At 52.4% G+C, this 27,374-nt stretch overlaps 1 protein-coding gene across 4 annotated transcripts in view; it reads left to right on the top strand.

Annotated features, from left to right (window-relative positions):
- LAMB3 (laminin subunit beta 3) overlaps positions 1 to 27,374 on the top strand; it is a 48,716-nt gene that overhangs the window by 6,734 nt on the left and 14,608 nt on the right. The window contains exons 1-10 of one of the 4 annotated variants that reach the window (XM_059147060.1): positions 2,843 to 2,921; positions 4,892 to 4,976; positions 5,958 to 6,112; positions 17,410 to 17,524; positions 18,043 to 18,116; positions 21,835 to 22,026; positions 23,561 to 23,624; positions 23,928 to 24,121; positions 26,206 to 26,326; positions 27,056 to 27,244. In XM_059147060.1, coding sequence (XP_059003043.1) covers positions 4,949 to 4,976; positions 5,958 to 6,112; positions 17,410 to 17,524; positions 18,043 to 18,116; positions 21,835 to 22,026; positions 23,561 to 23,624; positions 23,928 to 24,121; positions 26,206 to 26,326; positions 27,056 to 27,244 — 1,132 coding nt within the window. In that variant the 5' untranslated portion in view covers positions 2,843 to 2,921; positions 4,892 to 4,948. Of the gene's footprint in view, positions 1 to 2,842; positions 2,922 to 3,411; positions 3,595 to 3,779; positions 3,800 to 4,891; positions 4,977 to 5,957; positions 6,113 to 17,409; positions 17,525 to 18,042; positions 18,117 to 21,834; positions 22,027 to 23,560; positions 23,625 to 23,927; positions 24,122 to 26,205; positions 26,327 to 27,055; positions 27,245 to 27,374 lie in introns of those variants that run through there. The other 3 variants (XM_059147058.1, XM_059147061.1, XM_059147059.1) reach the window with 3 other exon arrangements.

Below are 27,374 nucleotides of genomic sequence, written 5' to 3' on the forward strand. Positions count from 1 at the left end.
GCAGGTGGTGCCTGGGCCTGAGTCACCTGGTGCCCCTTCCTCCAGCACCTGCGGTCTAGCCTGGCCCTGGCTCTCAAACTCTCCTCTCCGTTCCTCTCCCCTTCCCTCCTTTCCTTGTTCTCTACCCCTTGATCTCCTTGATCAGATCTTGGCTGATCTTCCCCGGCAGATGGGCAGATGGATGATGGAGACAGGAGCTTCTGATGCCACTCCCATGCCCTGTCACGTGTTGCCAGGAAAGAGAAGCGTATGGCATTCTGCCTCTAGCAGTATGGTGGCTGTAATCCGAGGGGAGGTGTCTCCAAAACGACCCCTCTCTGCGGCTTGCTGCTGCTGGAAATGCTGCTCTCAGCCACCCGTTCTGGGGACGGGACGCCCAGCCTGTCCCCTCTGAGAATGCAAGTTCCCCCAACAGTGCATGGGGATTCCTAAAACTACCTCAGTTATTTATCCCACAGTGGGAACCTCTTCGCTGCACGAAGCGGGAGCACCTACTATGTGCCCAGCGGGAGCACCTACTGTGTGCCCAGTGTTACTCCGAGTCTTGGAAAACAGTAGTGAACAAAATGGACAAGAGTCTCTACCTTCTTGGGCGTTAGATTCTGGAGGGAGGAGTCAGGAAGTAAACAGGATAAATAGGTAAGTTATACAGTTGTTTTACAGGTGGTTACGTGTTGCAAACAACAGCAAAAAAGATCCAGTCTACCCAGAATGAGGGTAGGTGGAGTTGGGATCTGGCGGGGAAATGGGTCAGAGTCATTGAGAAAGTAGCATTTGGACAAAGACTTGGAAGAGGTAAGATAGTTAGCCTTGCAGAAGCAGATGCCCAGGCCCACTCCAGGCCCAGGGATACTGCGTTCTGAGGCATCTGGGGCCAAAGCCCGAGGACAGAAGCAGCCCGGTGATTTGGAGGGTGTGCATCTGGGGTGAAGGAGCAAGGGGCAAAGACAGAGAAGTAATAGGGGTACTTGGGTCATACAGGGGCTCACGGACTCTCTCCAGGGGCTCTGGCATTGACCCTGACAGTAATGGGGAGCATGTGCAGGGTTCCAAGCAGAGGAAAGATATGACCTATTGTGTGGGGTCTGCTAGAGACCAGTTGGAGGCTGTTGCAGAAGTCCAGGGAAGAGAGGCTTGGGCCCAGAGGGTGGAAGCTGCCTTGGGAAGGGGAACTAACATTTCCTGTAGCATGAGGGGGTGCGAGAGAAGCAGGAGTCAGGGATAACTTGACTAGCCACTTTCCTGAATACAAGTTCTGATGAGCCATGTCTAGGGGCTGGAGGTGGTGGTGCTGACACTGAGGGCTCCACAACAGGGTGATGGGAAGAACAGAGTGGGGGTGGGCATTGTCGTGGTGCCCCCACCCTGCCCTTTAGCCCTGGCCAGGTCCTAACCCAGCCTCTGGCTCTGTTTTAGGCTTCTTGTCTCCGAACAAATTTGGTTCTGAGGTTCAAAGCCTGTGTCTGAGGCCATGACATCCCTGAGGGGTGTGGGATGTGTCTAGATCTCTCCCTCACCTCCTGGGGAGTGCTCAGGATCCCTGTGGAAGGGGGCTGACTGGTAGCCTTGGGGTCTGCAGAAATGCTGTCACTGTCCCGGATTGGGCCCAGGGTGTGTGTGTGAGGCCCAGACACAGCAATTGCCACTTTCTTCTGTGAAGCCAGACCCCTGCTGGGATCTGCCCTGACCTGTGAAGTCTGAGACACTACAGGCTTAAATTTACCTGGGCTCCTGGCCTCCTGAGAGAGGAGGGGGAGGGGGGATTTGAAGGGCTCCAGTCAGTCAGCCTGAGGCCCACCACACACTAGGCCCCGCCTCGTCTGCAGATCTGGGATCGCCACACCTGCTCCTGCTGCTGGTTAACTATTAATGAGTTCTTTGTCACAGCCTCTTTCCTGGTAGTGGGCTGGGGAGGGGGCAGTTCCAGGAGGGGGAAGGCTTCCTGGAAACCTTGAGTTCAGGGAGCTGGAGACGTGGAGAGAAATAAACCAGACTGGTGGGCTCAGAACCCCGGGGTGGGGGTGGGTTTGGCAGCAGTGATCTTTCTCCAGAGGATGGGATGGGGTCTCTCTGGGGTCTTGTTGCAGCGGCTGGCCGATGAAGGAAAGCGGCCTGTGCTGATTGGGGCTGGCCGAGTTCAGCCAGATTTCGTTGGAATTCTTACAGGGGGTCTAGACACTAACATTTAGTGGCTTGTCCTTTCTGCATATAAACAACTTAATGCCCATTTGCTAATTACACTACTTCCTCTGCCCATCCAAACTTAGGGAACTAAATGAGAACCTAAGGATTAGAAATGCCCAGTTGACTCCACAAAAATCCTCCATTTTCCTCTTAAGGATTCTCCTCTTAAGTCCATTTCTTGGACTTAACCCTCAAACCATAGAGAACTTTCTGCTTGGGAGCCACTGAAGCCTGGACTGGGTAGTTAAGAGTCTCCCTTAAATAGAAACTTGGAGGCAGTGGTGTTTCACAGCCATGCCATGCGGGCTCTTCTGCTCTGCAGGGCCAAGACAGGGACTGGGGGACCTTCCAACCTCTCTCTTAAAGCCCCCTGATCCTAACCTGGGGACGAGTGTCCTCTGAGACCAGCGTCTTGTTCTAGGCCTGTTGCCACCCTGTCAGGTGGCCCTCAGGCAGCTGTGCCCCCAGAGCCCCACACAGGGAGCTGTGTTCTCAGGCCTGGTGGGGGTGGGCACAGGAAGTTGGTCTGGTTATGCTTCAGGTCAGGTCTGTTTTCTGGCCCTCTGGGCTAGCATTCCTGCCAGGGGAGGGCAGGGCTGGGAGACCAGCCCTTAGGAAGCTGGGGGCATGACTCACAGGTAGTTACCTGTCCCAGGGCTCCCTGCCAACCTGCGGAGGGATCCGGAGGGGAGACATTTAGAGTTTACTCCTGTTTATTCCTCTTAAGCTTTCCTTGGGTGAGTTGGGCTTTGACCCCCTTCCCAATGAACCTAAAGCTCCTGCAAATTCCCCCAAAGCAGGGATTTTCCACTTTTTTAGTCTTCCATTGGGAAGGGGTCTGGTGCTTTCCAGGGTGCTTTGCAGCCCAGTGACAGGTCTGGGCAGTAACAGCCTATATAAGAGCTTTGTGTCCTCTGCTTAGTCTTCTGTCCAGGGCTGCCCAGGACAAAGGATGAAGCTGACCCCTGTGGGCCTTGGGGAAGTGCCAAGTACAGTGCCTGTGGCAAAAGTGGGTGCCCTTCCCTGGCCCCTGGGAGTCACTGACATTCAACGCCTGGGGCTTTCAGTTTGCAGTGGCTCCCTTTACCCCTACCCCCACTCCTGCCCACCCCCGCAGACACCCACAGGCCGCTGGGACTGATGAGCTTGCTGTGAGGCCTTTGAGACGGACCCACCTGCCCAGTCCTGTCCTGGGGGGGCGGGCGGCGGAGGGGGGGGGTGCAGTGACGGCACATGGGCGTGCCAGACGCTGGATTCCTGAGGCTCGCCCTGCAGTGGGTGACGCCCAGCTGGGGAGTCTCCAGACGTGAGGCCTTTCTTTAAAAACTGGGAGCCAGGAGAAGAGACCCCACATTCAAGGGGTGCTCTTAGAGCCCACCTGGAGAACGAAGAGCAGCAGTACGGAGCAAGGTACGGGACCGGCCTTCCCCTGCGCGGTGGAGGCCAGGTGCGGGAGTAGGGCTGTCTGCGTCTGGGGTGTCTGGGGCCTGGCTGCAGGGGCCCGATTCATTCTGGATTCCTTCCTCCTCCTCCCAGGAGGGCACTGAGCAGGCGCACTCACCTGCAAAGGCTAGGTTAAATGTCTGCCATTGTTTGGGTTGCTTTTTTACATCGGGTAAGTGTTTCAGTGACTGGGGAGGAAGCAGCTTCAGATCTGGGCTGAGCACAAAGAGAAGTGGGAAAGTCTGGGCTGGCCGGGCTAGAGCTCTTCCCAGGGCCAGCCTGTACCTGGCTGTGCCCTGGTTGTGCGGGGATTGCAGCCTGGGGGCAGGAGTGCAGAGAGAGCACTGGAGGAAAACCAAAAAGTGGGTCTTCCTCCTGGGCCAAGATTAGCTGTGCAACCTCAGCCACCTGTTTCTTCCCCGGGCCCATGACTCTTCCAGGAGAGGTTTGGAAGGCATGATTCCCAGGCCACTAGCCTGTGGAAGGTAGATGCTGGGTGGGCCCCAGCTCTCTCTCTGCAACTGCCTTGCCACCCTCTCCCTTCGCCCCCCCGCAGCCAGAGGGCTCTGTGGCTGTCACTGGAGTCAGAGGTGGGCCCCAAAGGAGCAGGGGTGAGGCCTGTCTCCACAGTCTAGTATCCAGCCTCAGCTTCCAGAATCCCAGGTCTGCACAGCCCTGGGCCATAATGGGAGACATTTTAAGATGCTTCCAGTTCTGATGAAATCCTCACTCACTTCTTAAATTCTGCCAGGCTCATCTTTCTCCCCACCGTGTCCCAGCGGCCTGCTTAGCTCTGAGTTGTGGTCACCAGAGCCTGCCCCTCAGGGAGGCCCCGGGTGGTGGCCGAGAGGCTTCGCCTCCAGGCCCTCAGCCACTCTGACCCACTCACCTTTGGGTCTGCAGGCCTGAGAAAGGCCAATTCTGGGGGTGGGGGGAGCAACAAGTCCTTTGGACATCTTAATAGCTCCTCTCCTGCAAAGGGCCCAGCCCTTTTCTGCTCCCCACATTGTCCTTGCAAATGTGTGGGCCAGGGAGGGCCACGCCTCTTTCCCTTCTATCTCCATGGGGGGGAGATGAAGTCTGGGAGGGGATGGCATTTTCCCAGGGTACAGTATGCATCACCGGCCAGCTGGGACAGCAGTCCAGGGCTCTGGCATTTTGCAAGCTTTTGGTGACAAATGAACCTGCTGCTTACAAGTATCCTAGGTCAAGGCCCTAAGTAAAGGGGGCTGCTGTCCCTTAGGGTTTGTATTGTTTTATCCAGGCTGCTTTGCTGAGTCCCGGGTGAGGTCCTCTGAGGGGAGTCCCCTGTTGGCTGAAGATGAGGCCCCTCCTTCTCCTGTGCTTTGGTAAGTCTCCCTTCTCATCCTTCCAGGCCCTGTTGTGTGGCAGGGAAGGGACAGCTCCGTGGGGGAGGAGAGTATACTGAAGGGTGGGTATCATCCCTCGGTCACCCCGTCGTCCTTCAGTTTGGAACACTTGTCTCCTGGGGCCCCTGTGGCGTTTCCCTGCTCTTTGGGCCTTTGGGAAAGACGATGGCCTCTCTTGAGAGGCCAAGTGTCTTCTTCTTCCAGTGTGAGGGTGGCTGTGGTTCCCCAGGTGCCCGGCACAGCTGATTGCCCAGCCTTTCACTCTCTCGTGGGTTCCAGAGCCATCACAGCTGGGTTTTACAGGGGACTGTCGCTGGGGGTTCACAAAGCGTGGCTGGGTCCCGGCAGTGGCTCACTCGTGGTGAGCAGCCAGCCCCGCTCTGGCCGCTGACCCAGGCAGCTGCTGGTGAAGGGACAGAGGCCTGTGTCCCAGGGGCCGAGCATGGGCCTGCGACAGGATCCTCAAAGTCACATATGGAGGCCACATTTCAGGATCATCCAGGGGTTCCAGTAGCCAGTGCTTCTCCTCCTTTCCTTTTTATTTTTTATTTTATTTTATTTTTTTAAAGATTTTATTTATTTATTTGACAGAGATCACAAGTAGGCAGAGAGGCGGAAGCAGGCTCCTTACTGAGCAGAGAGCCCGATGCGGGTCTTGATCCCAGGACCCTGAGATCACGACCTGAGCCGAAGGCAGAGGCCCAACCCACTGAGCCACCCAGGCTCCCTCCTCCTTTCCTTTTTAAATTACAGGTTACTGAACATGAAATCAGCTTCTTTTTTTTTAACCAAACAGCATCAGGATTCCAGTCCTTAGAGCCACCACTGGGGGGGGGGGGGCATTAGGGAAAGGGTCTAGGCTTGCTGATTTGCTGATTTATGCTTCCCTGGGGGGATACTGGGGTGGCCTGGGGGGCCCTCCTCTCGCTAGGCTATTCCCCAGCACCCCTGTGATTTCAGTCTGGCCCGGCCTCCTGTGTGCCCAGCAAACCTGCTCCCGTGGGGCCTGCTATCCACCTGTTGGGGACCTGCTCATCGGAAGAACCCGGTTTCTCCGAGCTTCATCCACCTGCGGACTGACCAAACCTGAGACCTACTGCACCCAGTATGGCGAGGTAGGTCCTAGCACCATGGCCTCCAGGGCTGGAGAAGACGAGGTGGGGTGGGGGGAGGGCGCCCTTTGTTCACAGAATGCCTGAAGTGTGTTTGGGATAGCCACAGCTCCATGTGCTGTGGAGAGTACAAGAAAAGCCCAAGGCCAGATGTCTGCCTCCAAAAAATTTTCTCCTTCACTGGGCGAGAGAAAACATCTTCAGAATCAGCTGAATAGCTTGGTAAAGCTGGAGTCTTTCCTCAGTCCTCGGGTATGGGCAGGATGGTTTTTCAAGTCTTGGGAACAGACAATTAGATGAATGTTGATCTTTTAGAACTGAGAGCTGGCGTGTCGTCTGTGGGGGACGAAGTCAAGGCTGACTGAGCACAGGTGGTGGGATGGGTGCACTGGGTTGTGTTCTTGCCATGAGATGAGCTGAGTGGTGCCATGGTCACTGTTGGCTCCCATCTCTTTGGCCAGTGTTGGGAAGTGAGTGTAGACAGAGCTAGCGGCAGAATATTTGATTGTTGGCTAGAGTATGAAGAGCCAGTGGTCCCCTCGGGCAAGTGGGAAACAGCCCAACTGCTGTTAAGAGGACATAAATCAACAAGGTAGATGCAGAAGTGATGAGGCCAGCGAGGGGGTTCAGTGACTCAGCTGATAAGTAAGAGCTTGAGCTGAACCGTCCAGAAACCCAAACACTTTGACCTAGGTCAGTTAACATTCCCTGTTTAGGCAACTGAGTTCTTCAAAGAGCTGTTGTGATTTTTCTTCTACACGCCTCTGGACCTATTTTGGAGGAACGTTGACTTCCTTTCTTTTCTCTTCAACAAGGTGGGGGTCATTCTTGGTGCCTTGTGTTTACCAAAGTTGAAACCACTTAGTGTTAACTTGTTTTCCAACTGCATGTCTCATTTGGCCATTTTTCTGCCCTGAAACCAAAGGTTTGAACAAAGGAATGTGTGAGGGAGGCGTGTTCCCCAAGTCTTCTAGTCTTTTCAGAAAAAGAGAGAAATACAGAAAAAAAGGGGAGTGAGAGAGACTGACTGCATGAAGGAGACTTGGGTCCTCCGTGGTCCTCTTTTCAAACTGTCCTTGTAGTTGGGACAATGGAGGTGGCATCGGCTACTGCCGCTGGGCCCCATCGCCCTTCTAGTCCAGTGTTCTTTGGTTACTTTTAATGGCAGATGGAGCTGAGTAGTGGCTTCGGAGGTGCAGAGCAGAGATGGCTGTGGTTCCTGCCTCTCACCCAGCTGGATGTGGGAAAGCCAATCTGACAGTGTTGGGTCAGATGGCCAGTGTTAGGCCAGGCCTCCCTGTGGACCCAGATTTCTCCACAGGCATCAGGGGGCCTGGCCGTATTGAGCTTTCTAGGCAACGGAATGGTGTTCACTGCTGCCTTCCCACACATGCCCTATATCTGGTGCCACTGAGCCATGTCTAAACCTTGCAGGGAGGCTTCTGCTGATTTCCTTCCTTGAGCGGACCTGCCTTCTGGCAGGGGGAAGTAGGAGAAATTCCTGGACAGCCTCTTTCCCCAAAGCTTTGGCCTTTTGACTTCACCTTGGCCTGCCTTCTGCCTCTGTCAGAGGCCGGAGCCCACCACCTCCCTTCCTCGCTTACTAAGCAGCCCCCTGAGGACAGAACGGTGCTTGCAAAAGAGAAGTCTAGACTTTTGCAACCCTGGGGATGGAGACATCCCAGCTATTTTGGCTTCTCTGAAACTTGAGACACATTGGCTTTTCCCCCTCTTTTCTATGAGGGGGAGGAAAGCCAGGCAGCCTCTTCTGGAGAGTAGAAGGTGGGGCATCTTGAATGCATGTGATCTTGGGCAACACAATCCCCTTCTTTAAGCCTTAACTTCCTCTTCCATGAGTGTTCGATGAAAGGGTCTGAAGGTTTGCTCTTGGCCTCAGGTTTCTCTGGGAATGAGCCGACTGCTGAGAGCCCCCCACCTTCCACCTCTCCTTTGTTCCTTTGCCCTTTCTCCCGCTTTTCCCTTTCTACTTCCTAGAGGCTATTGGTTGACAGCAAGGAAGACACACCCCCAAGGCACAGAGCTTCACCCTCGGAGGCTGCAGTGGCGGCTGTGTGATGATAATTGGGAATCGATATTTTAACTCTGCTGGCTTCCAGTTTCAGTTTTTGAGTTTAATATATTCTGTTATCAGATGATAGGCATAGCAGCTAGAATTTATTAGGCACATGTTATGGGTCCCAGGCCTCATACTCAAGAGTTTCACAGAAATTATCTCAATTAATTTGCACAGTGCTTCCTGTGGGGGTGCTTGTTATCTCTGTGTGCCTTTGGGAGGGTTTGGGTGTGTGCCGGGACCCCATACTTCTGATGGAAACACAGGTGTTGAGTTTTCCGAGGAGTTAGAGACGGAGGGTGGGTGTAGCGGGGAGCCCCAGGCAGAGATGAGGCATGAGGCAGAACAGCATTCCTGGTGCCTGCCCCTCTCTCGTCTCCCTTCATCCCTTCCTACCAGCTCCTGGCCCCATATACACACTTTCTTCAAGCTGAAGCTTCTGGTTAGTGCCTCTGTTCTATTTCTGTGACATGGTGAGCTCTGAGCCAAGCACGACTTCATCCCGCACCTGCCGTCTGCCCACGGACGTGGCACGAATGCAAGTGCACCAGAGATTTACAACTCTTGGACGTTCTACACTGCTCGTTCCTCCGCTCTTAACCCCAGCAGGACTCAGTGGAATGGGAGTTGCAGGAGCCATGGGGACTCCTTCCAGTTCCAGAATTATCTCTCCCAGCTTCCGGTGTCAGAGTGTGGCTCCTGTTCCCTTGCTATCTCCTCTGCCTGATTTGGTCTCAGTGGCTAAGTCCTATCAGCCTCGAGGACTTGCTTCTGTGGTTTTGGGGTCCAGGTTGCAACCCTTGCAATGAGGTAGGACTTGGTCAACTTTGCCTTGGGGTACCCCACCCCCAACTTTGCCCTTCGTAGGACTGCCTGCCTTGACTGCCCTTTAACTATCCAAGCTTGGGTCCAGGCTGTTCTTTACCAAAACAGCCCTGTCCCCTTGTTCTCCTTCCTTTGGTCCTAACTAACATCTGGGCAGAGTCACTGTTCCCTAGAGCTTGAGGCATGTCTGTGTGCCTCCTTGTCCTTGTCCTTTTCTGTATTTTCTCTCAGCGTTGGCTCCTCGTTTGAAACCTGAGTCACGGCAGCCCCCAGCCCGGTGAGCGGTTGTGAGGAGCGTGTAAAGAAATGAGCAGAGTTGACCAAGGCTGGTGTCGGCAAGACACTGAATGTTCCATCCCCCTCCCCTTACGCAGCCACCTTCTGGCACCCGTGTCTGCTTGCAGAGGCCACCCCATCTGCGAATCACACTCCTGAGCATTTCTCCCCTGATTAGGACACGCACTTGCACACTTATCGAAATAACCCATCCTTGGGCCAGCCCACTCTGCTCTCAAGGTGGCCGCTGTAAGTTTGGTCTGTAGTGGACTGTTGGAGAATCTGGAGGCAATCCCGGTCAGTGAGGTTGTCCTGCCAGGGGGTGGGGACTCTCTGGGTCTGATCCTGGTCTGACCCTTAGATGAGGGATGGGACCTTGCTAGCTCCTGGGTTCTCTCTAGACCATCGTGACTCCGTGTATGAAATGAAGGAGTTAGGTTCGTGGGCCCTTGTGTGTGCTCACTTCTAGCATCTCTGACTGCCTCTCAGAGATGGCTGGGCTGTGCGTGACCCCGTGGGTTCAGCATGGTATCTGTGAGGCAGGGGCTTCTCCACTGGCAGGGGCTGAGCTGTGCCCTTCCGGTCATCTCTGGGCTGCTTCAGGCTCCCCAAGACGCAGTGCGTTTTGCCCGGAAGCTTTCCAGCCCTGATTTCTGCTTCTGACAATGTGTCCTCCAATGTTGTGTTTGCTCCCCTAAATGCTTTATTTATCGCCCACTCCCTCCCTTTCTGGGGGAAAACTTAATTACCCAGCTGTCTTAATAATAGTTTTACACAGTGCATTCCTCAGGTTAATTAGCTGTATAAATCCAACAGCTGTCATTTTTATCTCTTGGAAACAAGCTGAGGAGCAGTAGCCAGTTGCTATGCCCTCCACCCCAACACACGCACACAGAGACAGACAGACACACACACGCATGTCAGTGCACCCACATGTACACCCCCCAACAACCACTGTCTTTCTCAGTTCGACGGTTATCTGTTTACTGGACCTTTGGCAGGGCTAATACGGAAGCAGGGGATGTGTGAGCTCCTTATGTCTCTGTACTTTGAGACTGCCTCTGATTAAATTGTCTGTCCCCCTGTTTCCCCAGAAGTTCTCAGCATTTCTGAAACTTCCAAAGCTCCTGCCATTGGTGGGCCACTCTTTTGGATGAAGCATTGTTGTGTTCTTTGTTTGAAATACAAACTCGCTTGAGAAAGACATCATATCAATCTATCATAGACCACTATATCTCAGCCAGGATTTGCTTATCAGAAAACTAGCTGTGTTGGGGAGCCTGGGTGGCTCAGTGGGTTAAGCCTCTGCCTTCGGCTCAGGTCATGGTCCCAGGGTCCTGGGATTGAGCCCTGCATTGGGTTCTCTGTTCAGCAGGGAGACTGCTTCCACCTCTCTCTCTGTCTGCCTTTCTGCCTGCCTGTGATCTCTCTCTCTCTCTCTGTTAAATAAATAAATAAATAAAAATCTTAAAAGAAAGAAAGAAAACTAGCTGTGGCTTTTGTGAAGGGTTCCAAGAGAGTAAAGGCCAAGGTGGATAGGCTTTGAGGGATAGAAGGACATGGAGAGGGACATTGGGGGAAAGTGTTACCATCAAAAGGAAGTAAAACTTGGGTTGGTGGCATGTGAGAGTCTTGGGTTCTGGTTGTTATGGGCTGGGGGATATAGCTCGTGGGGCTAAAGGGATCGGAGAGGGGGGAAAGCTGTAATGGGAAGGCCTAGACAGACCCAAGTGGCCTCAAACTTTGCTGGCCCATTGCTTTTGGGGTTCAGGTCTCCAGAAGTCCTGGCAACATTTTGCAGACCTTCTTTGCTTCTTTGTCCTCGAGAGCTGTAGGAACCATTGTCACAGGCAGAGCCTGCAGGGGTCCAGACAAGCAAAACAATTCTCTGCACTCAGGTCTAGGGAAATATCTCTGTTTCTGGAGAGGTCCAGGCTGGGGCGGAGGCTGTCCTTTCCAGAGAAGAAGGGAGGGGGCATCCTGACAACCAGCTCCGGTCTCTTCCAGGGGCTGCCAAGTGACCTCTGTGTCCCTTGAATTAGAACCGGCCAAGAAGGTTTAGCTGCAGACATCCTGGGACAGAAATCCCTGCTTTGTCTCTTCCCAGCTTTATGGACTTGGACACGTTTCTTAACTTCTCTAAGACTTGCTTTCCTATCTGTCAAATGAGTATCTGCATATTTTAATGGAAGATACCGACCTCAGAGATTTGGGGAGGAGGCAATGAGATAATGTATGCGCAGTGCCCGGGAGAGAGCCTGGTACAGTGTCATTTCTGGGTGTGTGATGCCCATCGTCTCCGACCAGCTTCACAGTCAGCCTCCTGAGCTTAGTCTGGATGCGAGAGGGCAGCATGGAGTGAAGGGTTTGGTGAAGGTGTCACTTCATGACAAGACAGAAGATGAGGGACACCTGGGTGGCTCAGTGGGTTAAAGCCTCTGCCTTCTGCTCAGGTCGTGATGCCAGGGTCCTAGGATCGAGCCCCGCGTTGGGCTCTCTGCACTGTGGGAGCCTGCTTCCCTTCCTCTTTCTCTGCCTGCCTCTCTGCCTACTTGTGATCTCTGCCTGTCAAATAAATAAATAAAATCTTAAAAACAAAGAAAAAGAGAGAGAGGATGAAGTTGAAAGTGCCTGATAGCCCTGGGGCTTTCCTCCTCAGCACCCCAGCGGAACCCGACTTTTGACCTTCGCGGCCAATATCCACTGATCTAGAAGGGCTGAGGCTTGTGAATCCCAGTGGGGACCAATGGAGGTCTTGCTGACCAAGGGCCGTAAGGGGTCCTTCTTCTGCTCACTTAGCTGAGAGGCGCGATTTTCCAGTACGGCATCTGGGTAATGTCCTTTTGGGTTTTTTTCTTCCTTCCTTTGCATTCTTGTTCGGAGTGTTTTAAACTTCTGAGCAGATAAGCTGGAGTAGGGGAGAATTCAATAGCGTGTTAGAGCAAGAAAGAACTTCATTATCTTATGCCACGCCTGCATATTACCAGGGAGGAAGCTGAAATGGAGAGAATGCCTTTTCTTGCAGGCAGCTGGATTTTTTTTTTTTTTTTTTTTTTTTTTTTTTTGGTCCTGGCTTCCTTTCTTTTGGCCCTGGCTGGTGGCCATGACCCTGATGCTATCTCCTTAGATAGACACAGTCTCTGGCTTGCTCATGGGAGGGAGCTGGGCCGTGAAAACCAGAGGCTGTTTCCACTTCCCTCTCGAGTTAGCTCTGTATTCTGCAAAGGCAGAGCTTCAATTCGCGTTTACCTACCTTTTCCCACCGATTTCCACTGTGATTCAGGTTCCTGCTGGCTCTCGCTCTCTTCTTTGCCCTCCCCCAGCTCTCTGGGAGGGTTTGTCTTCCGGCCAGACTGCTGAGCTTCTAGAAGGCTCCAGGATAAGGGAAGAGGCCCAGCCTTTCCAGATGGAGAGCAAGTAGGAGCCAAACTGGCTGGAGGCCTGACAGGCTGAATTGATAATAAGGCTGCGTCTCTGAGGTAGCACGGCCGGGAGAACCGTTGGCCAATGGACCCCAGAGACGGGGCCTGCTGCCGCCGAGGGCTTCCACCTCTGGGAAGGACGGAGGCACGAAGCCCACGGGAGGGGAAGAGCCTCGTGTGGAGAGTCCCGCACATGCATTGATACACATTCTCACGCAGGCAAACGAGAGTGAATAGAAAGGGAAACTGAGGCCCAGAGAGAAAGAGAAAGCAGCTTGTCTTCCCGTGGGCGCCTGCCATAAGCCTCTCTGCTTCAGGTCTCCAGCCAGCTGGCTGGCTGACAAACAGAGCCACTTAAAATACCTGTCCCCAGCCTGTCTCTAAGGATGGCAGTAAATCCCTCCTTCAGCTGTGTTTCTATGATAAGCAGCACGTAGGTTTTAAGCCCACGAGGGCATCTTATCGTCCATCAGTGCCTGCGCACGTGGAAGGAAGGTGGGGCGGGCGTGGGGCACCCCTGGGCTCACTGGGAAGCCTGAGCCAGAGGCAGGGTGAAAAGCCCATGTGGACATTTTTTAGTTTTCTTTACTTTGTAATAATGTCTATTTTCCTGAGTATAAAAGTGAGTATATATCCATGGTATTGAAGTTGAATATTATTAAAGAATAAGGAAAAAAAGCTCCCTGTTATCCTATTACCCAGAGATATTAGGGTCAGCTGCTTGTGGCGGTCATTTTTGTAGGTCACATTGGCTGAATAGCAACCATTTCATATGGTTCAACCTAATCTTTTGGGGTGTTTCCTTCCAAACACTTTCTGTTCCTTTCAGTTTACGTACTTGAGAACATGACAGATACATGTTTATGCTCATCCTTTCTTTGTTCTTCATAAAATACTAGAATGTCAGCATTTTCCCCAAGTAATGAAAGGCTTTCTGTGAGCAGTCTTTTTAATAGTTACATAATATTTCATCCTTTGGGGACCATCAAGGTCATTTCCAGTTCCAGGTTGAGGCGTTCTAGGTCCGGTGCCCCAGGCCTGAGGAAAGAAAGAGCCTTGTTTCTGGCGCTGTCTTGGCCAGGGAACAGGCCGGGATCAGGTCCCAGCAGAGCTGGGGAGAGAGCTCTGGTGACAGGCGGCCGGAAGGCAGCTGGCCCTTGTCTCTCGGCGGGACATGTGCTGAGTGCATACAGAGGCTGGCAGTGGAAAAGTTTGCCCCCGAGAGGCTGTGCAGAGTGGGGAGAAGGGCACGCTCCCTGCCAGGGACCAAAATAGGAATCTGGAGGAGAGTCAGATTCCAGCAAAAGGCTTCTCTTGCCCAGAAAGGATTATTTTATGTGCTCAGGTATTTATTCCAGCACTGACACATCCACAGTTTCTGTTAACTGAGCTGGGTCAGCCTGAGAAGCCAGCTTTTTTCCCAATGTGCTCTCTCCACCTCAGGCTCCCCCATGGTCAGCAGCGGGGTCAGGCCAAGCCCTTTGAGTGAGACAGACATTGTCACCCTTCACCGTGCTTCCTGTGATGTCTGTGCACCCACCTGGTTTCCTAGCACAAGTGAGAGGATGACACAGAGGGAGGGAGAGGGAGGGGGAGAGAGGGAGAGAGAAGGGGGAGGTGGTAAGGGGACCCTCTCTAGTGTGGGTTGGTGCTGGCGCTGCCGTGGCTGTCAGTCCGTAGAAGAGTCACTGCCCTTTTGAGCCCCATCTTTTTGATCTGAGTTCACATATATAAAATGGGAATAATATTCCTTACCACATAGGGCTGTTGTGAGGCTTAAATAGGTTTTCATATTCAAATTCCTAGTGCAGTACCTGGCCCATAATGGGCTCTCTGTCCCCTCTCCCCCCCATCCCTCCTTTTAAACTCCCTGCCTGCAGGAAGAGAACGGCTAGGGCTAATTAAAATGTTAGCACTTACTGAGTATTTGCTATTCATTCAATAAGTATTAAGGGCCTACTCTGTGCAAAGGACTTTCCTAAGCACGGAAGATACAGGAAAGGAAGCCGTCGTGGAGTCTACTTTTGTAGCAGACAGTAAACAGATAACATAAGCAAATACATAGACAATAAACGCATGGTATTTCAAGTGGAGATATGTACTAAGAATAAAAATGTAGCAGGGCAAAGAATGGATGAGCAGGTGGGAGGGGCAGTGAGCAGGAGGGAGGGGCAGTGAGCAGGAGGGAGGGGCAGTGAGTAGGAGGGAGGGGCAGAGAGAGGGACAGTGCAGGGGAGGGAGAGACCGTGGAAGGGAAGGGAGGAAGCGAGCGTTCCTTACAGGGCACGTATGCTGGCCATTATTTGAACATTAAATATCATACAATTATTGTTTAATAAAGCACTTTGGGACCTGATGAGGAATCCTCCAAGCAGCAGGAAGGGTGACGATTCTCTTATTTTGGAGGTGAAAGCTGGAAAGTCAGGTGGGAAGCAGAGGCTCCAATGGCCAGGAGTGTGGATTCTGCTCCTGCTTCTGCACTGCCCCAAGCTTTGTCAGCCGTGGAGAGGCACGATGGGTGTTGGGCAAGGAGTTTCCATCACCCCAGGCTCAGGCTCAGCATACCAACTCAATGCCTTTGGGACAAACCTGTCTGTTAATCAGTTCCGCAGACACTATCCTTTCTAAGACGTCAGCCTTACTGGCTTATCACCTTCCCGGGACAGGGCAGAGGTTCAGGAGCTGGAAGGCCTTGGCGAGGCCAGAGCTCTCCCCTGGTTCTGGTGAGTGGAAGCCTTAGAGGGAGGCAGGGGCTTGGGTATTTGGAGTACAGTTGTCCCCACCCCGAAGGAGTCGCGGGCCAGTGAGGTTCTTGTCCAGGCTTCTACTTGCGGGGGACTGTGGAGCCCTCTGAACAGTGTTCTTTACTCTGGGCACAAGACCTGGTAGCATGGTAACTCAGAGAAAACAGAATTTGTTTGTGTTGCATGGGGGAGCTGAGGCAAGGTCATGCTGTCCCTGGGGGGGCTGTGGGCACACACACATACAAACTAAGAGAACACGGGCCGTGTACTTGGGCACTGTTCTTTTGCTTGGGGATCTCTGCCTGGTGTGGGGCCCATGGGGTTCAACTCTGTCTCTTGTGTCACTCCAGGGCTTGGGCAGGCCAGGGGAGCTGTCGTTTTGTGGGAAGCTCCCCAGTGAGGTTGTTTCCTTTCCGGCTGCCTACCCTGGCCTTGATCTTCATGAAGAGGCTCTTGCTATCAGCCTCAGGGCTGCAGATTTCCTCTGTCCTATGCATTCCTGGCCTTGGGACTGCTTAACCACAAAGCTTCATTTGGTGGGGAACCCTCAGATTCTTTCCTGTGGATAGGGAATGCCAAACCTGGGAAGCGTCCTCAAGTCCCAGACATTGGTGCTGGAAGGCCTTTGAGATCATCCAGATGTTAATGTAATGTTGACACCCTAAGGGGAAGGTCTTTATTTTGTTCTCTGTTATAACTCTGGAGCCCAGAACAGGGCCTGGCACATAGTACACACTCCACAAATATTTGTTGAATGTTTGAATGAATGACTCTCATCCAACCTCCACTCAATCTACAGAGGAGAAAACTGAGCCTAGAAAATGGAGTAACACAGAGCTAGAACTGGAACCCTAAATTCCCTTGTCTTTTTTTTCTCTGTGCCCCATCTCCTTGGTGCTCAGAACCTCAGTTTACCCTGGAGTAGCCAGGATGAGGTGAGATGAGATACAAAGCTCTCTAACGTTTTCCTAGCATACAGCAGATGCTAAACTAAAGTGAGTTCCTCATCTTTTCTTCTTTTGGCTCTTGATACCCTTTTCAAGTTTCTCTTTTTTAAAAGATTTTGTTTATTCATTCATTTGTTTGTTTGTTTAGAGAGCGAGTGCAAGCGAGGGGAGGGGCAGAAGGAGAGGGAGAGAGAGACTACCAAGCAGACTCTGTGCTGAGTATGGAGCCTGATGTGGGACTTGATCTCACAACCCTGAGATCATGACCTGAGCTAAAACCAAGGGTCAGATTATTATTATTTTTTTAAGATTTTATTTATTTATTTGACAGACAGATCACAAGTAGGCAGAGAGGCAGGCAGAGAGAGAGAGGAGGAAACAGGGTCCCTGCTGAGCAGAGAGGCTGATGCAGGGCTTGATCCCAGGACCCTGAGATCATGACCTGAGCTGAAGGCAGTGGCTTTAACCCACTGAGCCACCCAGGCACCTCTAAGAGTCAGATTTTTTTTTTTTTTTTTTTTTAAGATTTTATTTATTTATTTGACAGAGTTCACAAGTAGGCAGAGAGACAGGCAGAGAGAGAGGAAGGGAAGCCGACTCCCTGCTGAGATCATGACCTAAGCTGAAGGCAGAGGCTTTAACCCACTGAGCCACCCACGCGCCCCAAGAGTCAGATTCTTAACTAAGACACTGAGGCCCAGGTACCCCTCAAGTTTCTCTTTGAGGCAATGTTCGGTACCAGTGTTTTTCTGCCACCCAACACCTTTTTCCTGGCAATAATGCCTATTCATTATTCACTTATCTATATGTTAGGAGGAGCACAAAAGAATTATACTCAAAGATGACCAGTAGCCTTGTTTTAAGATGCTAATCCTTCCAATGGTGTGAATGAAACCAGTGGATCCCTGGGGGTAAGATTTTTACATAGGAGAAGTTCTAGGCTCTCAGGATGCAGGAGGGGAATCCTGCCTGGACCCCTCTTACAAGACTCTGTCGACTCCCTCTCCCACAGTGGCAGATGAAATGCTGCAAGTGTGACTCTAGGTTGCCTCATAATTACAACGGTCACCGAGTGGAGAATGTGGTTTCGTCCTCTGGCCCCATGCGCTGGTGGCAGTCACAGAATGGTGAGCTCTGGCCACCTCCAGGGGTCTAAACTTGTGGGAGGTCCCACAGTGTGGGAGGTGGTTGGGGGGTACCCGGGAGCCCTTTTGGGTGTCCCAGGCATTTCTTATGGCGGTAGGACATGCGTGGTCGACAGACCTTCTGCCTCTCTGATGTTGTAGGTAGAAGAAGTTGCTAGAAGTTGAGGAAAGAGTAAGAAGAGTGAAGAATGCCTTTATTTCCCCCTACTTAGTTGCAGCGAGCTTGTTGTAGGAGTTGAGCTTGTAGAATAGACACGTTGAAATCCTTTAGTGTGTTAGGGTCATCAAGAGATGATGGGAAGGAAATCTGGCCAAGGACAGGTGGGATCTTGAGTAGGAAATACAGGGAGAAGCACGTTGGTGCCGCTCCTCTCGAGAGGGAAACCAGAGGATGGATGTTAGCATTTCTGACTTCCCAGAGCTAGTAGAGTCCAGAGCCTTTTTTGGGCTGGGAAGGTAGAATTTCTCTGGTCTAAAGGTTCTACTTTTGGTCCTTCCAGATGTGAACCCTGTCTCTCTGCAGTTGGACCTGGACAGGAGGTTCCAGCTTCAAGACATCATGATGGATTTTAAGGTTTGCTTCCTGGGGATGGCAGTGGGTAGAAGAGGGGGGACCCAGGGGCATGTGGGCTTGGGCTTAGGGAGAGCACAGTGTCCTTGTCTCCCCAGGCTTGGGTGATGAGGAGGTGGGCTCCACTTCTCCACACTGAGGGGACACTTAACCCTGAGTCTGGGTCGAGGTGACAGAAGAGGCCCACTGTTGGGAGCACAGTGGCACCTCCAGGCCCCCTGTCCTGGCCATGCCGTGGTTATGGATCTGTTCTCTCTCTGTATCCTCCATCCTCAGCCCATCTGATTCATTCAGCTCGCCAAGTACAAGTTCCACTGGGCCTGGTCAGTTATCATGCAGTCGTATACATATATTCTTGGTATGTTTAATGCTTTTGCTGATGAGATTGAGTTTAACAAACAGCCAGTGACTGGCCCATCCTTATGAAAGATGTGCTTTGGAGCAGCACCCTTGATGGGCCATTCACTGCTGTCACATCTCAGAGTAACTTTTGGATTCTGCTTTTAGACCAGCCTCCTGAGATATTCCTTTGGGAGGGAACATTTTTGTTCATTTGTCATAGCCACCCCCCCCTGCCTTTTTTTGAGAAGATTTGATTTTATTCTTTCTCCAGAAATAGTCAAATATTTAAGGATCAAGCTCAGTTAATAAGATTGGGTGAGCACGAAGGGTGATATCATTTTCAGGAGCTAAAATGAGCTGTGCATAAAAAGTGATACGATCTGATTTCTTCCTTGGCTCCGAAAGTTAGCACTGAGATCCTCTCTTCAAGAAAAGGTCAAAAGTATTTTGAGAAATGACAGTATCACTTGAATAAATGCCGTGTCTAAAGGGGACACCTTTGAAGGGCAGCATTCATCTGGATGGATATTGTTAGTTACACTGTGTGCATTACTCATTCATTTACTTGTCTGTTCTTGCTACACATATACTAGCACTGGTTGTATGTTAGGTCGGGGGACAGATGCCTGGGGTGGAAAGATGAACAAAGCTAAGTCATGGTTCTCACATTGCTCTAGTTTATATTGGGAAGACAGGACTGATGAGGAGGTATGACAGGTGCTCTGATATTGGTAGGAAATGGGGCTGGGAACACAGAGGGGTGTCCAACTTGATCTGTCTTTGGTGGGTGGGGGGGAGTTGCAGAATGCCCAGGAAAAGGTGAGCCATTGTAGGACACTGATAGTCAGGCAAAGGGCAAAGTTTATTCTTGGCAAAAGAGGACCACCCATAAAGTGCAAAGGCCTGGAGGGGAGAGGCAAGAGGCAAGAAGGTACGTAATGGTAGGGGGGTGGGCTTGGTCAAAGGAACGCATATATAGGGTCTGGAGGGGTAATGTTTATATGGTGGTGAGAAGTAGGGACGTGGGAAGCTGCAGGCTGGTGAGAGATGAGTTTGCAGACATTAATGGGGAGGAGGGAAGTGGACTAAAGCTTCGTGCCTTCATTCAATGAATGACTGAGTGCCTTGTGTGTGCCAGATGTTGGGGGTGCCCCTGGAGCAAGACAGACAGGGGGACCTGTGATTTACTGTAGTAGCTCTCAAACAAGGTATTTGGCAATTTCTGGAAATATTCTTGGTTGTCACAACTATGGGTATGCTACCTCCTGTGTATAGGTCAGGATTGCTGCTAATTGTCCTGTGATGATTGGGACAGCCCCACAGGATTTAGCCAGCTCCAAATCTTAACAGAGCCAAAGGCTGGGAAACCCTGGTCTAGGGGGAGAGGAATCAGAAGCAGCAAGCCAGATGATTGCAAATTGTGGTGACATTTATGAAGGAAACAAACAAAATGCTGGAATGGGGTAAGGTGGGCAGAGTGTGGGCCGAAGAATGTGTGCTAGATCGGTACGAAAAATCTTGGGAGGAGGCGACACTTAAGCTAAGAACAGAAAATGAGAAGGAGCCCACAAGGGGGAAGAGCGTTCCAGGCAGAAGAAGCAACCTGAACGAAGTCTCTGAGGAGGGAAGGAGCGTGGTGCAGCTGAGGGCTTGGAAAGGTGGAGGTGCAAAGGGCCTGAGGTTTGCTGGGGAGACAGGCCCACATAGCACAGGACCTGGTCAGGAGTTCAGACTTATTCAAGAATGGGCAGGGGACTTGAATAGACATCTCGCCCAAGAAGACATACCGATGGCCAGCAGGCCGATGAAAAGATGCTCAACACCAGTAATCATCAGAAAAATGCAAATCAAAATGGCATGGGTCTGTCACCTCATCCTTGTTGGAATGGCTACGATCCAAAAGACACAAGTATGTGTTGGTGAAGATGTGGGGAAAAAGGAGCCCTTGCGTACTGTGGGTGGGAATGTAAATTGATGTAGCCACCAATGAAAATAATGAAATAGTACAGAGGTTCCTCCACAAACCTATAATCTGACAATTCCACCTGGGTATATGCAAGAAGGAAATGAAATCCCTGTCTTGAGGAGATATCTCTACCCTCCTGTTTATTGTCACACCATTCACAGCCCAAGACATGGAAACAAGCTAAGTGTTCATTTTGATGAACGGACAAAGAAAATGTAAGCCCTGTCCATACGTCTGTCCACAATGGGATAGTCAACTATAAAAAAGAAGGAAATCCTGGCTTTTGTGGCAACATATGTGGACTTTGAGGGTATCCCGCTTAGAGAAATAAGTCAAAGACAGACAAACTTATATGTGGGATCTAAAGAAACTGAACCCACACAAACAGAGACTAGAAGGGTAGGTGCCAGGGGCAGGGGATGGGGAGATGTTGGTCAAAGGGTACGAACTGCCAGCTATAACTTGAGTAAGTCCTGGAGATCTAGTGTATAGCGTGGGGACTGTACTGAACAGTGTCTTAGAAAACTGGAAATCTTACATGTTACCACCACACACAGAAATTGGGAATTACGAGAGGGGATGGATGTGTAACTATGACAATAATCACTTTGCGGTACGTACATGGGGCAAATCATCACACTGTGCCTCTGAAACTTACATATATGTCAATACTCTCTCAATAAAGCTAGAGAAACAAGAGCAGTGGGAAGCTGGTCTAGGTTTTTTCTCAGAGGGTGACGCCATCCTTGTGGTGTGTGGTGGTGGGTGCGAACACCAGGGAGGTCGGGGGGCACCTGCGGGAGAGAGGTGAGGGGGATGGGTGGTGAAGCTGGAGACAGGGCCTGGTGTGGGATGTGTTTGGAGACTGGGTTTCCGAACCTGGGAGCCATCAGGGTAGAGACAGCATTGAGAGCCCCAGACATGGGTGGTCTCCCCCGGGGGAGGAAGGGCCCCATGTGTCTTGTTGAGAGGCTTGTCCTTCATCTTTACGTAATGCAGACCCGGGATGGGGGGCGCGGGGCGCGGGGGTCAGACAGTCAGCTAGGATACCCTGTCAGTTGAGGTGGGTAGAGAGGGTTGGAGGGCCCGGACGTTTGGCTGTGGGATAATTTTCTGGCCTGACTGCTGGGTGGTGGGCTGAGCAAGGATCGCATTCTTGTGGAGTGTAGATCACCTTTCTCTTGGTGTCCACGGTTCCCATGGGGGAAATCAGAGGGGGCCAGTGTTTGTCAGGAGAATTGGACCCGGAAACCCTGAAGCCCACTTGCCCCTCCCGCGTCCCTTCTCCTTCCCTCACTGTGATTCTTTCGGGGGAACCACCTGTGCATTTCCCTGCCCATTTTGGTGATGTGTCTCTCTGGTGGCCCCTTCCGGCCAGTCCACAAGGCCCCTACCTGGTCTTTGTCTCCGCAGGGGCCCATGCCCGCTGGGATGCTGATCGAGCGCTCCTCGGACTTCGGAAACACCTGGAAGGTGTACCAGTACCTGGCAGCTGACTGCACCTCCACCTTCCCCCGGGTCCGCCAGGGCCAGCCCCAGAGCTGGCACGATGTCCGGTGCCAGTCCCTGCCCCAGAGGCCCAGCGGGCGCCCGGATGGGGGGAAGGTAGGTAGAGAGGACTCTGAAAAAGAGGCACATGGTTGTGTGTGTGTGGCAGGGTGCGGGGGGGGGGGGGGGGGCGGTCCTTGCCACCACGTTACTCCCACAGTCCCCCAGCCCCCGGAGAAGAGACGGCCCCTCAGGGCACCTTGCTGTCTCCTGTGCTCCCTGGCCACTCCCAGAATATTTTCTGTTTGTCCCCTTTGGTGCTCAGGAGCAATATTTAAAAACATGTCGAGGGCACTGCGTCACCCAACCCTGCCCTCTTGCTTAGCCGCTGCCCCCGGCTGCTTGGCACAGCCCATCGTGGAAAGGGTAAAATCCCTTCTGCTGCAGTGGGAGGACTTTGAGATGGTTAGTTTAGATTCAGGTGAGCAAATTACACAAATTGAGTTCGAGCTCTGATTTCACCTGGATAGGGCTGAACAGAGGAAAGCGCTTTCTCAGTTTAATCCCTCCATCTGGCCCTTGGGAAAATTCAGGTACAAGCCATAGGTCCGGGTCACTGGAACTTAAGCCCCGAGAGAGAAACAGAGAACTTGCCTCTAGAAGCAGCTCAGAACTCTCTCCCTGACGCCTCGCACCTGGGGTAGGATTCTTGCCTAGCTGCCTTTCCCCTCCCCAGCCCCTGAGGGAGGCTGCAGGTTCTGACCTCCCTTCTCTGGTTCAGGCTCTCTCCCTGCACCCAGTGCTCAGCTAGCTCCCTGTGGATGGTGCCTCCTGAGTTACAGCGCAGCCCACACCCAGGTTAACTAACCACATTCCCTAGACTCCAGAGTGGAACACAGGACTTTTTCCCGATTTGTGGAGGGCTGTCATAAAGACTCTGGAGTCCCACAAAATGAGCTGTTTTTATGAAAAAGGGAAAGCATCGTGGAAATCAGGGTTGTCTGGAGAGCGGTGGTGACCACATCCATGAATCCTTGGGCCCTGGGCCTTCTCATTCATCCGAGGTGTTTGCAAAATTAGTATCCCCTAAACCCTCATGTGTACACTGTACATCTTTTTTTTTTTTTTTTAAAGATTTTATTTATTTATTTGACAGAGAGAGATCACAAGTAGGCAGAGACTCAGGCAGAGAGAGAGAGAGAGGAGGAAGCAGGCTCCCTGCTGAGCAGAGAGCCCGATGCGGGACTCGATCCCAGGACCCTGAGATCATGACCTGAGCCGAAGGCAGCGGCTTAACCCACTGAGCCACCCAGGCGCCCCATACACTGTACATCTTACTATTATTTCTGACCCAAGGAAATCAGGAAATTCTTGGGATATCCCTTTTTCTCAGTGGAGAGAAGTTATCTACACTTGTGTGCATGCACACACACAGACACACACACACACACATTTAGGGCCCAGTGACCATCTCACTCCCTCAGGGTGCTCGGCAGGCCTCATATCCATGGTCTGTTCAGGGTTCCAGGCGAGAAGGATCTTTGAGCCATGAGACAGGGATGGAGGATTGGTGGGAAGGTAGCCTTCCTCTGAGCTTGGGGTATCCCAAGTTTACCTCTTCCCCAGATCTTCCCTCCCCCTTTCTCTGTAGGTTCAACTTAACATTATGGATTTAGCCTCTGGGATTCCAGCCACTCACAGTCAAAAAATTCAAGGTCAGTGTGATTACTCCTCCTGCTTGTGGTGGGACTGCGGGTAGGGAGCAAAACTTGAAACTTGGGACTTGAAACGGTTGGTCGGTTGGAACTTGGATGGCAGAAATTCCCTGGTCTTTCTTATTTCTGTCACATGGTTGGATGTAATACTTACCCGGTTTATTCCATTGAGCAGATGGGGTGGTGAAATCAGAATTCCTTTCCTTATTCATCCTGCCCTAGGAGACTTGATTGTGCATCTAACTTCCTTTCTTTCCTTTCCCTTGCCCAACCCCCTCCTGCTTACTGTTTGCCCCCTCTCAGAGCTGGGGGAGATCACCAACTTGAGAGTCAACTTCACCAGGCTGGCCCCTGTGCCCCAGAGAGGCTACTACCCCCCCAGCGCCTACTACGCCGTGTCCCAGCTGCGTCTGCTAGGCAGCTGCTTCTGCCATGGCCACGCCGACCGCTGCGCCCCTCAGCCCGGAGCCTCTGCTGGCCCCTCCGCTGCAGAGCAGGTGACAGCCTCTGGTGGGAAGGGCTGAGGGGAGAGAGCCAGACCACAGCGGACATTCTGGGGGCCCCTATAAAAGAGGGGAGGGCGCTCAATTTAAGATTTGGGTCTTTAACATTTTAGTGAGAGTGGAGTCTAAGTAATGATTCCTTCAAAGAGCAGAGTTTTGTAGCCCTTCCAAAGCTTTCCGTCTGGCTTGGGACGACTTGATTTTCAGTCACCTGTAAGCACATCTGTGGGTCTCGCGGGGAGCTTAAGGTGATGCTGCTCAGTCCTGGCTACACGCTATAATTTCCTGGGGAGCTCTGTCCTTAGATATTCCCTTTTTTTTTTTTTAATTGTTTTTTTAAAGCTTCCAGGGGATTCTCAGCGCTGCCAGGGTGGAGAGGCACTGATTTGGGGACTCTAGTCCCACCTAGTGGCGAGGTCCGGGGCTGGGTGAGAGAAGAGAGTCTCCCATCTTGCTCAGTCTACCCCAGAGCCGCTGACTCTAATGCGGCGGAGATGGGAAGGGAAGCTCTAGCTTCACCAGCAACCCTGGTGCTTTTGCTAGGAAAGGAAATGTGAGAACCATTAAGAGAGGGGAGAGAACCTTGGGCTCCGAGGTGGAGGAAACTGTCGTTTCGCTTTTCTGGAGCATCGGTTCTTCGTTCTTCAGTTAATATCGAGAGCTCATTTGCCCTGGGGGTAGAGGGGCACAAGGCAGTCATGGTAAAATGGCCTGCGAGGGCAACACAGGTGCCGGGGGCCCTGGGCAGCTTCATCCTTCCCACGGCTGGGCCAGCCCCTGCCCAGGGCTGCAGAGGAGGCCAGAAGGGGACCAGCTCCAGGAATGTGTCATCCGTTAGGGCCTGGAGATGAAGGAGCAGAACACAGGCGGCAGAGGACTCAGTGCTGACGGATGAGGAAAACAGTGTTCCGGGGGCTGCAGGAGGAGGGGCGGGGCACGCCCAGCCCCAGGGGCTCTCGAATCTGGCTGCACCCCCATCCCTTGAATCACTGCTTTAAAGTGTTCTGATGTCTGGGCCTTGTCCCTGAGCTGTGGATCTGAATTGGGCCTGGCCATGGTATTTTTTAAAAAAGCTTCCCCCATGACTGGAGTTACATCCAGGGTTGAGATCCATGGAAGTGGAGGAACCAGGGAGGCCCGGTGGAGAAGGTGCCCTTCCAGCCGGCAGGATCTCGCTGGTGAGGGGAGGAAGAAGGGAATTCCGGGCGGGAAGAAAAACATCAGTAAAGGCCAAGAGGTGGGGAAACATGGCTTGCGCGGGGTACAGCTGGAGGTGCAGCTCGGCCCTGCTGTTCCAAGGGGAAGTGACGTTGGGGCAGACGCCATTCAAGTCCTGCCTGCCAGGCTGAGGGTGTCGGGCTTAATTCAGAAGACAGTGAGCACGTAATAGCTATTCTGTCTTTGTATCTTAATGAGTCTAGTAACAATTGATCATAACAGACCCATTATCCAAGCAGCCGTGGTCAAAGATTGTTAGAACATCAATCTCCAGAGGGCCCACAAAGTTCTGGAATCAGAGTTTGCCAATAAGGGTGTCTGGGCACCTTCCAGGTGCTGCTTTGGACTGGGCATCAGGGGGATGTCCAAAGGCAAGGAATGAGCTTTTGTTTAGTTATTTTTTAAAGATGTATTTATTTGAGAGAGAGAGAGAGAGAGAGAGAGAGCAAGCACAGGGGGAGGGGCAGAGGGAGAAGGGGAGAGATTTCCAGGCAGACGCCGCCTGGAGCGTGGAGCCCAATGTGGAGCTGATCCCACGACCTTGAGATCGGGACCTGAGCCAAAACCAAGAGTCAGAGGCTCAACTGACTGCACTATCCAGGTGCCCCAGGAATGAGCTTTAAAAAGCCTAGCTAGAGTACAAGGGCAGGCACATGCATGTACACATGTGTGCACACACACACACAGCCACACATATACAACAGCACACAGGAAGGCAGCTGGGAGTGTCCTTGGAGCTGAGTGAAGACTGGAGGAGGTGGGGAGTCTGGACCCTGAGTGGTGGGGGATGGAGGGGGCGGGGAGCTGGCTGGGACATTCCTTTGAGAATGATTCTTGCTAACTGGTGGCCCCTTTCCCAGGTCCATGATGTCTGTGTCTGCCAGCACAACACTGCCGGCCCCAACTGTGAACGCTGTGCACCCTTCTACAACGATCAGCCCTGGAGACCTGCAGATGACCAGGACCCCCATGAATGCCAGCGTAGGGTCCCGGACTCACCCCTGCCCCTGTAGTGGTTGGGGGGGTTGCTGGCCCCTCTGGGCCTCAGTGATCTCACCTGGACACCGGGAGAAACTATTCTTTACTATTTAAATCTAACCTTGATCACACACTTGTAAGGGAAGCTCTCCTTATTCTGTGGGGATGGAGAGTTTGGGTTGCAGCTACTCTCTGCCTCCCCAAACCTTCTTCTCAGCCAGGCCCAGAGGGACCAAGGCTGGTCCGTGCTCCTGATGCCACATGGACTGATGCCCTTCCACTTGCCTTGTCCTGTGTAGGACGTATCTGGTTCCTTACTTCAGAGGGCCTCCTGGAGTCAGGGCCTTTCTCTGCACAATTGGGAGAAATAAGGGTCCCTGGCCCAGAGAGAGGCTGTGACCCAGCAGGAGATCCGTGGGGGCAGTGGTGGTTGGGGGTTGGGATGGATCATTCAAAGGGCTCCCTTTTTGGTCCCACATGGGTGTTATTCTTGGGTTAGTCCCCACACTGGGAGTTAGGAGGCCTGGGTTTTTACTCTAGTCTGCTTTCTTACTGGGCATATAATCTTAAATGAGTTACACAAGCCTCCCTAGGCCTCAGTTTCCGCATTTTCTAGACCTGAACATCTTGCAGAGTTGCAAGAGTTAGATGCCAGTGTGTTAGTGTGGAACGTGCTTTGTGGACGGAAGCAGGGCTGCTCTGTCGGTCAGCCCCGGAAATCTCCTTTTTCAGGGTGTGACTGCAACGGGCACTCAGAGACCTGTCACTTTGACCCAGCTGTGTTTGCCGCGAGCCAGGGGACACATGGAGGTGTGTGTGACAACTGCCGGGACCACACTGAGGGCAAGAACTGCGAGCGTTGTCAGCTGCACTATTTCCGCAACCGGCGTCCTGGCGCTCCCATTCAGGAGACCTGTATCCGTGAGTAGGCCTCTGGGGACCCAGGTATTGTCCATCCACACTCTCCCTGGGAATACATGAGCCCTCAAGAAGCAAGAAGCCTTGCTTGTTTGTCAGGACTTGGGGGCAGTTGTTTTGACTTAGCTGTGCA

The sequence above is a fragment of the Mustela lutreola genome, chromosome 14 (genome assembly GCF_030435805.1).
Source record: "Mustela lutreola isolate mMusLut2 chromosome 14, mMusLut2.pri, whole genome shotgun sequence".
Taxonomy (NCBI): Eukaryota; Metazoa; Chordata; class Mammalia; order Carnivora; family Mustelidae; genus Mustela; species Mustela lutreola.